Below are 17,107 nucleotides of genomic sequence, written 5' to 3'. Positions count from 1 at the left end.
ATGAGTCAGTTTTTTTTATAAATTTTTTGTTTTAGATTTGCTATTGTAATTTTGTGCCTCATTAAATACTGATGGGAAAATCGTTACCATGCTCTTCTTTTTTCTTTTCATCTCTAACTATTTTTTCCTTCTTTTTTATACAAGCCTCTCGTGTGCTAAGAAATATTTTTTTATTCTTCTTCAGTTTCTTCTTTTATATCTCACTCCTCCGTATCTTTTTCTTTTTTTAATCAAATAATTTTATACAAGTCTCTCGTATAAGAAAAATGTTACTATGTTTAATACATCTATTCGTGTAAGGTTATATAACTCTATAATCTACTCTTATACTTTTTTCTTTTATTTCATTGCTACTATCTAACCCTTGTATATAGACGGACTTTAAACCCTAACTTATAAAAGGAGATTCTTCTAAGTTTGGAAGGATTAGATATTATTCTTGAAGAGAAAGCGTAGATATCCTCATGGTACTAAATAACTTTGAATTTTAAAAGTGTTCAATTACTGCATATTCATAAAATAACATTGAACCACGGAAGAATTTACTTTAAACAATGTCTAAATATTTGTCAAAAATAGTAGAGATAAGATTAAAAAGATGAATAATTTAAAAGTAGAGACAAGTAAAAATAGCGAAATGTGTAAAAATAACTGTGAATTACGTAAATATAATATATAAAAATAATCATAAATTGTGTAAAATAATTGTGAATTACTTTTAGAAAATAAAAGAGGAGGAGGAGAAAGAGAATATTATTACATTCAAACTTTTGAAAGCTCGTTTCATCCTAATGCCTAGTATGAATTTACTTCAAACAATGGTTAAAGTTTGCCAAAAATAATAGAGACAAGATTAAGAAGATAAATATTCTTAAAGCAGAAATAAGTAAATGATTAGAAACTTGATAGCTAATCCATATATTCTTAGATCCAGTGATTTAGAAATGATTTGTAGTTATACTTATGCAATTTTATTACGTAATTCACAGTTATTAAACACATGTATTTTTATGAGTTTCATAGTTTTATTATATAATTCATAGTTATTAAACACTTATATTTTTTATTTTATAATTTATTATGTAATTTACAGTTGTTGAACACTTATATTCTTATGAATTTTATAGCTAGTTTATTTAGTTCCTAGTTCGTACTAAGTTAAGTCATAGTTAATTTATGCAATTCAAAGTTTGTATTAGTTAGTAAATATTTATTATTGTAGGTATTTCTCAAGTCAAAAGTGATATGTAAGTATATTTTAAAAAAGTCAAACTAAGGCAATCTGAATTTAGCACCTCCAACATGAGGATGAAATCTCAATGAGAACAACACAGTAGATCCCTTTGAATCTGAGTTGACTCCATGTTGATGTCCACTAAGGCAATCTAAATATTAACTTGAGCCCTCCTACTATAGTGATTGCTCCTCAATTAGATCCCTCTTAGCTATCCTTGTGTTCTCCACCATTTTTGCATAAGTTATATTCCTTGTCATGTTCACTTGCTTACGGATCTCAATTCGGAGACCTACCTTGAATCGTTCAGCTCTAGCAGTATCATCTAGTATAACGCCATGAGCAAGACGGGATAGCGTGTTGAATCTCTCTTCATATCTTGATACAGTAATATTATCCTATTTTAATTGAGTGAACTCCTTGTTAGCTTTAATTATAAATGATGTACTCCGAAAAATATTTCTAATTAAAAATGTCTCATAGCGCAATGGACTTATAAATAATGTACTCATAAGACCACTACTAAGTGTGCAATGGGCTTCCACTATTATTTTGCTTCCATGTAAAAAATGAAAGTAGCAAAAACTACCTATTAGTCCTCTAGGCATCTTCTTTACATCTATGATCCATCTATCTGCCTCTATAGGATAAGTTATGTCACTGAACAATGGAAGATTAAACTGCACAAATATGTTAGAAAGCCATGATGCCCCACTATCCATTTGCTCAACCAATGCAAACTAACTTGGCTACCCACCTAGCTGGGTCATTGCAATTGTAAAGTAGATTGCTCTCGAATAAGCTTTATCTACAAGTCATATCTATTGTCTAACCAAATGGCAAATAGTCTAATAGCCACCATACTGCTAACTAAGGTGTAAATAGCTAGCTCATAAGCTCCCTCACAAATAGAACAAGAACATCTAAGCAACATTTCTGATAAGTCCAAAATAAATCAATTTATAAATCTAAGTTTATATCTAGATGTCACAAATATTATTTGTAGTTCATTATATATAGCTACCACGCTCATTGCAGCCTAACTCATATAGATAGCATCTTAGAGATATTAGATTATTTGGCAAAACTTGACTTTAATATCAAGTTAAATATCTACCACTAAAACACACGTACTTCATAAACCCACATAAATCTCGTGTGACAACTTAGCTAATATTTTCACATAGTATCCAATGTAGAAGCCCAAGTTTATAAAAAATAATCCAAGCATAGAATATCAAAGTACTATAGGTCACAACAAGCCTTCAAAATATATATCTATAATAAAATTAAAAGTGGGAAAACAAACACAAATAGGGCAACATTAACTAATCTATATTTGCTCCTCCATGATCTTAATGTTATCTACGAATCTGAAAATTATATTTCACCAAAAGCTAGCGAGTATAAAGCGTAGCAAATATATTTCTTCTCTACTATCTAAAAAAATAGTGTAACACATAACAAAACAATATATCATGCTAATATGATAACACAATAAACTCATAGATATGAAAGCAATGGTTTTCATCATTTAATAACAAAAATTATATCATCTATCGTACTCATACCATCACATGCTTTTCTAAGCCTAAAGGTAATAACTAATAATAATATTGCATACTCTCATTCAGCATCAAACAATTGAGTTAGCATAATGTGTCTGACAATACTGCATATGACTGGTAATCTATGACCATTAGATTCAGGACTCCAATCGTAAACTTATCCTCATATTCATTATTGCACTCCGTGTGAGAGTTATGAGCACCTAACTCGAAAAGATGAATTCCTTTGTCGTCGAATATCGTTATGGCTATAAAATCTACCTCACAATCATTATTTTCAAGATCATCAAGTATCTGATCTTCATACTTAGTAGTAAGCACACTTGCTCTAATCCAGTATATAGTTTACTTGATTGTCCTCACAGGATTAACAACTAAGCATAGATTAATATATATATATATATACTCTACCTCTAATCTAACTTAAGTGAATAAAAAGGTACTATTGTGATGGGATCTAACTACTTGGCTAAATATGCATATGGTATAATATCTAACATCATACATGTCATTATAAGCATACTTAAGGTTCATACAATATATAAAATATGTATTTAATCACAATGATATAATACAGCATAAATGGTAACAAATAAAGGTTCATGAGCATACAAATATCATAGTATATTTGGAACATCATAATACTAGCATTATTATCACATTATGTCTACACTACCCAAGTGTATCCAACTATTGCAAATGCCCTTCAATTATCTAATTCCTCTTATATCATGTGAGCCTCCTTGTATAGTAGCAGATCTACTAATAAGATGAAAGTAATCAAAGCATAAGTATATAACCTAACATAGAATTAAATAATTAAGTGTCACAGAAATGTGGTTATGGGTTTAGATGTGTTTGACTTGCATTTATTGGTCTAAAAGGAAATGATATTGATAATACTTATCAAAGGAGTTAAGCAATTAATTGGAATTCAATCTTATTCACTGTTGTGATAATTAAAGTGGAATTAGTGCAAATTTATAATCCTCAAAATTTTGATATATATACACATATATATATATGTTTATTTTTCAAATTTATCTAAATTCTCATTTTATCTATATTTTTATTTACTTATTTATATCCAATTAATATTTAATATTCTATTTTATCTCTATGTGATTTTATATTTTAGGAAAAATTGTATATAACACTCTCCTTTATAACTTAATTATAGTTTACGCCATATATTTTCACTATTTATAAATCGAGTCTTTTGATTGAGAGAATATCTGCAGAAAATACCCTAGTTAGATTTGAACTAACACCGTCAGAATAGAGATATTTATTTTTTAAATAACTAAAATACCCTTAGTATGACTTGGTTGAGGATATTTTCATAATTTTTTAAGTTTAGTTAACTTAACTCAGAGATTTTGTTAGGCGAGATATTTTTTACACGTATTCGCCAAATTATAGGGTTCGATTTGTAAGTAGTGAACATGTCGGATATAAACTATAATTTTATTAAAAGACAGGGTGTTATATGCAAATTTTTCTATATTTTATTATCTTCTAATATCAGTATCAAAGATATGGATCCGGATCCGGACCCGGATCCGATATCAATCTCCGTGACCGATCCATTTTCACCCCCTAACACCTCCCTCCTCCTCCTCCTTCCTCCTCCCTCCTGCAAAACACATCCAAGAAGGGAGCGAAGAGAAGAAAGTCGGAGCGAAGAGGGAGATAGCTACGATGTTCCTGCGGCGGATCCTAAGCGGTGGGTTTGGAGGGATGGTGATGGCGAGGGTGAAGGAGACGACGGGGATCGTAGGGCTGGATGTGGTCCCGAACGCGAGGGAGGTGCTAATATCGCTCTACTCGCGGACCTTAAAGGAGATCCAGACAATTCCCAAGGACGAGGGCTATCGTAAGGCCGTCGAAAGTTTCACGCGTCACCGCTTACAGGTGTGCCAGGAGGAGGAGGACTGGGAGAAGATCGAGAAGCGGATTGGATGCGGACAAGTCGAGGAGCTCATCGAGGAGGCCGAAGACGAGCTCAAGCTGATCTCCAAGATGATCGGTAATTTTACTCTATTTTTGTCTCTCTTTTTTTTCCACTGTAGTCTTTCATCTCTGTGATAAAACTATCGATTTGGGTGAACCTAGCCATTTCGGGCAAATTGTAATTTGAAATATTCACTTCTTTTCATGTGTGGGCTTTTTATTCAAGATTCACTTTTTTGATGATTTACCGAAAGGTGGTTCTTTTCATGATCCAGTTATCTTGTGTAGATTGGTATCTCTAATAGTCTATACATTCGGAGTTGGTGGATGTGATTTCGTTTCTTGAATGAACGATTTATATATTATAATTGATTGTTTGCCCTTTCGTCACTTGTCTTATTTTGTCATTGTTTTTACAAATTGCAGAGATTTACTTTTTTTGTTTTTCAAAACTCAAAGATTTGTTTATCTTGGGAAAAAAAGGATTTCTCTCTCTATACGATTTGGTTTGTGACAAGTTACCAAGTGCAAGCATAAGATCTATTAATATCAAGGTTATACACCTCGTTTGAATTAAACATTATGCCTAGTGTTTGATTGTTTGAAGTTAGACAAATTAGAGAGACATGCTGAATTGGTGGGAGATTGACTTAATATGGGTCCCCTCTTGCATATGATGCATTTTAAATATCTGTCTTGACTTTGTTTTGGGAAGAGATTATATATATATATATATATTGGTGATTGACAAATAATTGTGTAAAAGGTAAAAATGATTAACTTGTTCTTGCAGCAATTACATCAGATGATACAAGAGAAAATGGTATAATTGAGGGTGGAATTTTATCTGTAGACTAGTAACCTTTGATGGTTCATTGGTGTGTATTAGCACTAGTGACCGGTGATGCACAGATGTATATATAAAAGGTAGGATTGATTGTCTTAGCTGTTTGTAGTTACATATTTTATACTTAGTCAGAATATCAAAGATGAAAAAATGTAAATGGAATGACTGAATTGTCTTCTAATTAAACTGGTGGGTTTGGTTGTAATTTGCTATATGTTGGAGCAATGGCATAAAGATTATACCTATGAATGGCCTTCCACTGTTGTCTATAATATAAACTACTATAATAGCAATGATTTACACTAGGGACTTGAACAAAGTCTAGAGTGTGTTGTCTTGATGAGAAGACCTAGTACCAGTATTTATATGGGTACGCTCTGAAAGACGAGAATTATTTCACAACTCCAATTTAGGATTGAGATATATGCAGAGCTACTATACTGAAATGACTCCTGATGATGTAGTCTAGAAGAGATTCTTGGAACTTTTGGATGACATAAAGAATCCATTCATCAGTGCATAATCGAATGAATAGTTTGGAAGAAATAGTCTAGTTGGGGCTGAGCCCTCTTAGCTAGACCAAAGAATCTATGTACTCACTAGATAGCTATAGAAAATATGCTCTTTTATTAACTTACAACTTAGAACAAAGTTTGGATAATGTCAACTGGATTCATAATAGGCTACTGATCCTGCCAGTTATCAAGTAGGAGAAAATGTTTTAAGCAAATCTGATCTTCTATCGGTAATATCAATGAGTTCCTCTAATAATTTATGGTGTTCAAGATTTATAATGAGAAGAAAATGTAGTTAGCATCTGAATTTTTAAGGGTTAACAAAGTAAGATAAATAATATTGGCCTATGTACTTTAGTGCCGGATGCAAGCTAGCTCCAGGACCATTAATAAAGTCTGCATCTTATGTTGAGGTATGGATCTAAACAGGGATTAACGTCTACTAATTATCTAAATTATGTAAGGATGGAATGTTTTGGTTGACCAGAAATCGTAAAGGAGATCTTTGGAGGAAGGACCCAAAACTTATTCTTTGGTAATGGATGAAAGGAAAGGGTAAATTAACGGATAGTTAGTTAAAGGAATATGTCCTTATTCGAAGGCAGATTAACAAAGGATTAGATAAAATCGCTAAGCATTTGGATGATGATTTAATGTTGGGTTATTGTTTTGTTCCAAAGAGTTGAGTTAATGACTTAGGGATTGATGAACTATTGATGGCAAGACAATTAAAACGAAACTGTTGTTAAGGAGAATTGGAATGTAATAGTTTGACCTCTGACAACAATAAAGTAAAAAAGGCAGATAAATTGTATGTTAAGGCCTTAGGAAATTGGTTATAAGATTGCCCAGAAAGTTGCCAAAACATCTAGTAACTAATATTACTGAACTTTGGGAAACAAATTAATGAGTATACCTGAGTTCTTGGTAGGAGGATCAAATGTTTTCATTTATTCAGGTTTGCTTGTTACTACAAGGATAAAGACATGATTCTGATTAAGGATAAAAATGCCATATGCATCAGAGACAGTTCTTGGTATGTTATCAAATTTATCCAGGTCGAGTCCTAGGCATTGTGAGCTTGGATGATTAAGTTATATACAGTTATTCATGTCTAGTTTGCTGACTAGAGGTTCTTCGAATTGTTTTATAAAAAAAATATTGGTGCTTTAGAAGTAATCTAGTTATGAAGCAGTGAATCTGGAAACCGCAGAAGAATCATATTTTGGCTCTTGGTGCTTGGAAAGGAATATTTCAGATGTTTTTCATGAAATCAACATCTTACCGATCCTCACCTTAAATGGATTAATATGGGAATGACATCATATAGTTGATTATGTAGTGTGGTTATACAGATGGAATTTGATCACACATATAGCTTAATCTAGGATGATCTACCTTGAAATATTATATGTAAATGTTCAGCACATGATTGGAATGTACTCATAAAAGAGTGAGGTTGCGATAAGCATGGTTTTGATAGGAGCAGATAGCAACTGCAAAAAGTCATTCTTGAAAATCATTTATATCCATGAACTCTTTGTTGCTACTGAAAAAAAATCTTTTTGTAAACTAGAATTGAAGCTTGAAACTGTGAAGAGTTGGACAGTTATTATTGGTGAATCGAGACCTGATTATGTTAGGAATATAAGATTTAGCAGAGCAAAGTATTATTAAACACTTTTGTGTTGTTTTCATAACCTTTTTTGGGAATTTTCACCATTGATTCCATTAACGACTAGAGGATAATTAGTCTTGTTGTTTATTGAGATAAACTAGACAATTTAGGAAGATTGGATAGTGGTTTGTGTTCATGGAGGTAGCTAATATTAGTATGGTCCTACACATCAAAGTATATATATATCTATATATATATATATTGGAGACTATAACTAATTCTTGAGTGAACCTCTTGATGTAATATTCGATCTAAAGTGCCTGTACCGTAGTAATCTATATCTCTTAGTGCTGCAAGAGGGAGACTCGGAATCTTGATTTCCATCCTAATATAATTGTGTTGCTATATAAATAACTGTAAGATCTTGGGTTTTTTTTTTCTTATCTTTGATTCTGATGGAGAAAGAACAGAACTGTTATGTCCATTGATTCATGGTGTAGATTGACTTTTGGTTTAACTGATATACAGAAATAATTGAATTGTTCATATTGATCGAATTGGTTGGGTTGTAAAAGTTTATACAATACTGTTAGCAGAGTTGGATGCTAAAGGAATTGCTTATTAGTCTCTCTATAGATGAATTTAGTTAGTATATAGATGTGGAAGATTTTGTCTAAATTAAAGAACCAGAGGGCTTTAACAGTTAAATTGTGAAATGTGATACTAATGATGGCATCTGATTGCAAAGTACGTAGGAATAATTTGGTCAATTCTGTAGTAGTTTGGTGATCTCATGACGTATTATTGAACGATAGAAAAGTCTGAGGCTGAAATTTTTATAGTGGGGTACAAAAAATGTAATAACCCAAAATAGTAATATTAATAAAGTACATAGTGATAAGAGTAGTAAATTTTGATGATAATGAATAATACAACAGCATATATTAATACTTTTTCCTTTTCTTGTAATGTTATTCTTTACTTTTCTGACTTGTAGTTCATTCTATTCTCTCAATCTCTATTTCCCGTAGATTTTTATTTTTATTTTTTTTTATCTCTCTTTCATTTTTCTTTATTTAAACACTCTCTTTCACTTTTCTTCCCAGCTGATTTGACAATCTTCCTTTCTAATTTTTATTTTTCACTCTTCCTTACCTTTTCTCTTTCTTTATCTCTTCTTTATCTACTTCTCTCTTATTCGCCCCTTTCTTTCTTCCTTCACTGACTTAACCCAAAATCTTAAATGGATTAACATGATAATGACATCATGTAGCCAATTATGTAGTGTAAATATACAGATGGAATTTGATCATACATATAGCAAATCTAGGATGATTTACCTTGAAATATTATATGTAAATGTTCAGGACATGATTGGAATGTACTCGTAACAGAGTGAGATTGTGATGGCATGGTCTTGATAGGAGCAGATAGCAGCTGCAAAAAGTCATTCTTGAAAATCATTTATATCCACGAACTTTTTGTTACTACTGAAAAAAAAATAATCTTCTTGTAAAATAGATTTGAAGCTTGAAACTATGAGGAGTTGGTTATTGGTGAATCAAGACCTGATTGTGTTATATTATAAGTTTTGATAGAGCAAAGGATTATTACACACTTTTGTGTTGTTTTCACTTTTCAGTTTTCACAACCCTGTTAGTGAATTGTTCACATCTGGTGACTAATTATAGGTTACTGAAAATTTAGAGGATGTCAAAGAGACAGAATTAGAATATGAAGAGTCTTGAATCTTACAGTTTAGGGGTTAGGAATATTGATTAGTACCACTTACCTAGTCGGACAAACCTCACATGCATAATATTGAGCATATTGATGGTTTTGTGTCATGTCATTTCTGGACATCTCTTTCAGGCACAATTATCTTGTCATTTTTATTACCACAAGTCTAGATGCAATTTCTCAAATGAAAAGGAAAGTCCTGTAGGGATACTTGTTTATGATACTGAATCTGCCCCTACATGTTTGCTACAGCTTTTGTTGATTTTTTATTTTAAAGGGACCTTGTTTAACTCTGGTTTATATGGTTCAACTGTTTTTGACTTTTTGTGAAAGATATAATCTTTATGCTTATATGAAATTTGCTTCCCATTTTTTATCCTTTGGTTGTTGGAATACTTAATTAAGGTGAAGAGGTCTTGGTAGTGAATGGATCTTTACTCGTGCCTGCTAAACAAAGTAGGCCTTGAACCATTTTTTATCTTCTCTTAGATTTGTGGCTTGTCCTATTTTTGTTGCTTTGTGAGTTTTAGTTCAGGTTATGGATCTTGAGCAAGCAATTGCAACTGCTCATTAATCTATATGTTATTCTGTACTGCAGAATGGGACCCCTGGGGTGTTCCTGATGATTATGAATGTGAGGTTATTGAAGATGATGCTCCAATTCCAAAACATGTTCCTCAACACAAACCAGTCGAGCTTCCTGAGGAGTTCTATAAGACACTCGAAGCAGCCACTTCAAAAAAATCTTTGAAGGATGAAACCTCCCCTCAATTGAAGGAGTAAAGTTGTTGAGTTCAAGAAGTGGAAAAGTTTTTTGGTGCATCATGAATGCTACCTTAATCTTTATGTCATGTTTGTCATGTTTAAGCATGCTTTCTTCTAGGTAGTGAATAATGTTTAGTAACTGTCTTTTTTATGTTATGGATTTTCTCAATTTGTGCTTCAACTGATGCCAGTCTCGTTTTGCTTTTAATAGTAAATATAAAGACCATTGCCTCTTTTATTATCGATCCTTGTCGAGGCAAAACATTGAAGAAATGTTATTGAAGGATAAATTGTTGATTATTTCATGCTTTCCTTTTGCCTTGTCTTGGCAGTTTGCAGATTAGCAATTTGTATACTGTAGTGACGAATGTGCCAAATTTAAATATTATGGATGAACGAAAATCGTCAGTATTCGGCAACAAGGTGGTGTCGAAATCACAAAGAATGGTTCCAAATTTAAGTTTGCAAATTTTCGTCCAGTTCTTTTGCTCAATGCTGTGTGAATAATTTTGTGTTAATTCATCTATTTTGAGGCGTACAGATATTTTGGGAAGATCTCATTATGATCATTGCAATTGTTTGTTCAATATAGTTTGAATAGATAATGATATATATGCTACAAAAAGATACCAAATTTTCAATCTATGATTTATTTGGAACTATTAAGCAATTTATTTAGAGAAAATGTTGAACTATTGGACGTTTTTTTTAATACTTAAATGTGCCCTCCATGAGTTGATCAGCGATTTAATGGAAAAGAAAGAAAGTGAATTGTTTGGCATTTTCAAGGACGAGTAAAATATTAGTATTTACAAATGATTTCTATATATCATAATGAATTATTTCTTTGCTAGGACTGTTTAAGTTAACTGAGGGTATTAGATGAGAATTAAAGGGAAAAAAAGAAAGAGTCAGATTACAAAATTATCAAAGATTGTGTGCGAATCACAAAATATGTCAAATATAGAATGTGATTTATATAATTTTCTAAAAATAAATTAGGTACCAGTTTGATCAATTTCGATATATAAAATTTAGAGAAAACCTAATTTGGTCAAAACATCCAATAGAGAGAGGCTTGCTACGGGTTTAGTCGTACCTAGATTTGACCCAAAATTGCAATCCATACATTTCTCAAACCCTTAGATAAGATCTAATGGCATACGTGTATCATCATCGAGCTTATTACTTCTAGAGGGTTAATTATACTTAGAATCTATGACTTAATCATCTTTTTCTATTTTTTCATCAAATTTATTTATTATTTGTCACACATACATTTCACGGGCATCTAATATATGTGTTTCCTACGTTGATTAAATCTCAAGTTATTTTGTGCCTTAGTAATTTTGATGGTGGTTGTATGGTTTAGCAATTAATTTATATTTATTGTTTTGTAATTGCATAGCCATGGATGAGATTGTTGGTGAAATTATATATCGACGTCAAATTCATAAACATAAAAATTTGTATAGAGCTGTACAATCTTATTATTTATATTGTCAATGCACAACATAAAATATCAATTCAAATAAAGCAAACTAAAACTAGAAAAGTGAAAGATAGTTCAACAACTGTATTAGACAACATTCGAACAACACTTCAGTGCGAATGCTAGTTTATTTATTTATCATATATAAAGTCTAAGCAACATTTCAACGATCTTCGAACAATTTTTCTAGAACATGGTGTCTAGCTTTTTGAAGAGCATTTGGAGAATATTTGATTGTTGTATAACTAAACAAAAAATATTTCAACAGACCGTTTGGATGACACCGTAGTGCGATTGTACACTGGGATATTAATTTTTAAGCGAAGTCCAATTAAGGACTATTCAAACAACATAGTGGGCATTCGATCGATGGTGTGTGTTTTGGAAGGCTGCTATTTTAGTTTCTTGTTCAAACCAGTAACTACCATTTCAATATACTAGATGTGCTCTACATAGATTCTGGACTTAGTTCTCGACACCATATCTTAACATGCTAGGTCTTTTCTACGAGAAAAAGGTGAGGGCCAATAGGGCTGCAACTTATCAATTGGGAGACCATCACCAAATCTAAATGGGTGGGAGGTTTGGGTATCAAATGCCTTCGATCAGCAAAAAAACTCTATTGGGAAAACACATGCTTAGTGTTCACTAAGGCGGGGCTATCCCATGGGTCTCCATCATGCGAGCTAAATATGGGCCTATTGATCTATAAAATGCGAAGCTGGAGAAGAATTCCTCATGGCTGCGGATGGCTCATTGCCAAATAGCGACATACCTAAAGGAAGGTTTTAGGCGACACATTGGCAACAGAGAGAGTACTCCCGTCTTAGGAGACGCTTGGCGGTGGTTCTGCTCGGAAGGTAACCTTGCCCAATCAATGTGAGTGCTTTCATGATGAGTTCCAAGGTCTCTATTCTCATATATAATAGAATATGGGATATTAAGAAACTGTTGGTTGGCTTTGAAAAAGATATGGCTTTCGATATTCTCACATCGGTTGGGATAGGTGCTGATATAGCTGATGAATGGATGTGGGCTGCAAATGCGCGTGGGGAAGCTAAAGCAAGTTCTATTTACAGCTTTTTACATGGGCCCAAGGAGCATGGGTGGGAAGGTTGGTCCAAGCTATGAGACCCGTATTAAGACCTTTATATGGAAGGTTTTGTGGAATAGAGTTTCAACTCAAGCCTTCCTCCATGGGATTAGATGTGGACTAGATGATAATTGTTCTATGTGTGGGTTGTTTTTGCAAATAGTGGCCCATTTGTAATATTCTTGCCGGTTTGTTATGGAGGTTTAGGATGGCATCATTGAAGTCACCCACTTTACAGTTGGTTTTGGAGGGAGAGTCCTTAGATCATGTAGGTGTGGGACCATGAGCAAAATTGCGATACCCAACTCAAGGCCACCATTGCAGCTACACTATGGAGAATATAGAAGGAATGTAACTATAGGATCTTCCAAGGAATCATATCTCAACTTGGGATAGTGGCCAGAAGAGCTATACAAATGGCACAAGAATATTTACAGATCTCCTTAGTTGAAAAGCACATAGGTCATATAAACATCAATATCCATTGGGGGCTTTCGCCATGTGGATGATTAAAATTAAAACAGACGTGGGGTTTTATGAGAGGGACTATCAAGGTGGTGCCGAAGTTATATCTAGGAATAAGCGAGGTGACCTCCTAGGCTACAGTGGAGCCAACCATCAAGGAATTAGCAATGTATTGCAAGGTTCAGGCTATATAATTAGCGCTTTTGGAAACTAAAGGCAAATGGGACAAAATTATTGTCGAGACAGATACAGAGTTCTTAGTCAGAGTATTTTATAGGGGGAAGTTAGACTATGGTGTCTTAGGGGGATACTCTCCAATTGCCTCTCAGTTGTGTCAATCTTTAGAGAGGTAAAATTTTTATGTACTTATAGAGAAGGTAATAGAGCAGCCGACTGGCTTGCTAGGTTGGAAAGAAAATCTTCAGGAGTTAGGTACTAGAGTAATCTCGACGTCCTGCCTCCATAACTGGACTCCATTATTGTTAATGATAGTTTGGGTATGCATAGTCCCCGTGTTGTACCTGATAGCTGAGATCTCAGCTCTTTCAATTAAAAAAAGTTCGTCTTCACTTATTTAATATAATTCTTAAGATGTCCCTCAGATCTAAATACAATGAAAATGTAGGCCTACCATCCTTTGTGCCTATGGCGTGAATTCTCTAAGAAATATCTAGTCTAGTGAGGAGATCAAAAGTCCAAAATCAATTCTACTTTGATGCTTAGTGTCAGCATCTTGGAGGAGCTTCATCGTCTACTATTGTTATTGTATGTTCAGTGTCTCTCTGCAATAAGACATGAGTGTCCCAAGTTGAACGAGGTCAATTGGAGTCAATTTTTTAGCATAAGAGTAGTGCATTCTTGAGTCTAGCAAGTAATAATTTTTTAATCAATAGTTGTGGATATCTAGTAGTGGGGATTATAAGTTTTTTTATAACTAAATCCATGTTAAATCGATCCATAGTTTTTTTCCCCTCTAACAAGAAGGATATTTTTTCATGTTAAAAGAGCATTGATCTTTGGCACCAAATCTTCTAGAGAGGCCAATCAATTTCAAAGAATCTTGGTACTTTGGCCGATTGTATAAAATAAATATTTAAATAGGCTACTCAAAATATACATGATATAAAATGGGGTCTTTTGCAATTTAATTATATCTAATTTTTTAATATAGTATATAAAACTGAGTGCATATGTTATCTATAGTCGATACATTTTTTGTTATATTAGAATGCATATAATTTATATTTGCAACGAATATTAGAGCCCAAAATTATAAATAAATAAAAAATCAAATGGAATTAAATTGCAAAAGCCCATGGTAAATGGCAACTAAAAAATATACAGATAATTGTATTACAAAATTACCAGAGAAAGGTGGGTGATGATAATAGATGGATTAACGACAAGATTCAAAGGAAGAAAAAAATTGGGATACTATGAAGAAGGCAGTCAGAGATAATAAGAATTTTTTTTAGAGATGGTTCTTTTGATTCTACTCTTGATAGATCCATAATTGTTCTTATTTGTAGTGATTTTCTTAGGAATTTTCTCTCCCATAAGCAATAAATTCACTTATATGTCTTTTATCTTTGACTTCAGCTAAAAGAAACTCCATCCTGTTATCAATTTCAGCTTCAACTGGCTACATAAAAGAACATAAATTGTAGGATTGGAAACTATACAAAGTAGGACATACATGTAAGAATTATTAAATTGAAAGGTTACTCAAATGAAATATCTACAGTCTTACACACTGTAATTCTAGAGGCAACATAAGGAGGTGAATTGCCACTAGTAGTTCAAATGTTGGCATTTTACACAAATCTTAGCACAAAAATATATTCCCAGGAATTGCATGTCTTTAACCCCTGTTTCACAAAATTGGATACACAGAAAATAACATTTTCACAACATAAAAATAAAAACCTCCTAAAAGGAAATTATTTCTTCTATAAATCTACATGTATAACAAAAAAAAAACATCTTTTTATTGTTTAAACCTCCTAAAATGGAAAACTTATTAACAGTTTAATGTGTAATAACTTAACTATCTAACACCTATATTAGAGCTGCAGTGCTCATCTTTGAAGTCTGCGATTGCAAATACTGTTTCCTGCGGTCTTGGACAATGTACAATCAATTATTATAGTATAAATGGTGTTACATATTCGTAATGTGTTACGATCCGACCACATGGGTTAAATCGAGTCAAGTTAGTTATTTAGTGTTATCTTATTATTTTAAATTTTAAATAAATCAGATAATTCGTATGTAAATCTAATCCGCTAGGACTCTACTCCTATAAATAAGAGTAGTCATGTATTGATTAGTGTGTAGTGGAATGAAGATTAAGTTAAGTTATTTCATTATCTCGTCTTTATCTTTAAACGTAGTCGTTAGATTGTTCTTATTTTTCTAAAAGTATATCATAGTCGTAGAAACATTTCAATAGAAACATTTCGATCTTTCAAACTCTAGCCATCTTCCTCTACCAGCACAACCCTACCTTACGATCATTCACCACCGCTACCCTCCGACAACAGCTGCAACGTCGGATATTTACCGTTTTGCACTATTTGACCTTGCTCCACTATTTTATTAATATTTTTTCATTTAGACGTTGGATTCGAAACCAAATCCATTAGAATGCTAACTTCCGAAGATACCTCTATATAAATTTTCATAATTTTCTTTCATCCAGATCGGTCCAAATTTGGTTCATAACAGAATAAACACAATCCTTAGAACTTATTAAGCCCTTGGACACTATATCACTTCGAATATGATGTAGAAAAGCAAGCCAATAAGTTAAGGCCATGACTTCTCTGTGATGAGAGCTCTCTTTATCCCCACTCCTGAGAAGCTGAGCATAGGCCAACAGTCATAGCAATACTTCCAGTTCCCTTAACTATTGCAGTATAGTTTGATGATTTTACCAAGTATTGGAGCCACTATTTTCAGCAGCAACAAGAATTGCTTTCCTGATCTAAACAAATTAACCCAAGATTTCTCCTGTAACTGTTTAGGCAGAAGAATACTCATGTTCATCCTCTTTTATTGTCTCAAGCTATCACTCTTCTCCTTCAAAAAAACCCTTTGCAATCATTGAATTGTTACTCCATTCATCGGATGCTATAAGGATCTCCCCAAGAAATATATTTGCCAAAGAATCAATAGGATTAAGTTCTTGTAGCTTCTTTGCTGCATGCTTTGCAACCCGGAATGACATTGTCAATAAAGTGCTCTGCTTCTCTGAACATACCAGCATAACTCAAAACCTCAACCATGGAGAAATAGTGGTTGGCTGATGCATTAATCCTATAATCTTTGTTCATCAATTCGAAGAAATGGAAGGCTTCATCTACAACTCCTATTTGGGCACATGCCTTCAGCACAGAGACAAGACTTACACTTCCTTAGTATTTGCTCAAAAAGTTCCAAGAGCTCTAGAAGAACATCCATTGTCCACATTCACTGAGATCATTGAGGTCCAAGAAGAAGAGCTCTTTTCAGGCATGTGGTTGAAAGCTTTAATTGCATCTGTAAGTCCACAACTGGAGTACATTTTGATAAGAGTATTTCTCATGTGGGGGTCAAAAGCAAGACCTCTTTTTGCAATGTAAGCATGAGCTTAGAACCCAGATAAACTAGTCGACCACAAAAGTTCAAAATAAGACATGCAGATAAATAATCAAGTCTCCCAAGAGAGCGCTGGATTGCTTCAAAAAGTCTGAGAATCTCTTCATTGTCCTTCACTTCAGTTAGAGATTGAACTAATGAATCCCATAACGTAAGAGTTTGTTGGACTTGCCTCACC

The 17,107-nt window shown here is 33.1% G+C and overlaps 1 protein-coding gene across 1 annotated transcript; it reads left to right on the top strand.

The window, feature by feature from the left end:
- Positions 1 to 4,425: 4,425 nt before the first annotated feature.
- Positions 4,426 to 10,552, top strand: LOC140771594 (probable NADH dehydrogenase [ubiquinone] 1 alpha subcomplex subunit 5, mitochondrial). The gene is made up of 2 exons (XM_073113149.1): positions 4,426 to 4,831; positions 10,074 to 10,552. Exons 1-2 carry the CDS (start codon positions 4,504 to 4,506, stop codon positions 10,256 to 10,258), a joined length of 513 nt encoding a protein of 170 aa, XP_072969250.1. The 5' UTR covers positions 4,426 to 4,503; the 3' UTR covers positions 10,259 to 10,552.
- Positions 10,553 to 17,107: the final 6,555 nt, after the last annotated feature.

This window comes from Typha angustifolia, chromosome 12 (assembly GCF_048772165.1).
Source record: "Typha angustifolia cultivar Huaian chromosome 12, ASM4877216v1, whole genome shotgun sequence".
Taxonomy (NCBI): domain Eukaryota; kingdom Viridiplantae; phylum Streptophyta; class Magnoliopsida; order Poales; family Typhaceae; genus Typha; species Typha angustifolia.
Note: the sequence above shows the minus strand (reverse complement) of the source record. Positions and strands in the feature narration are given on the sequence as shown.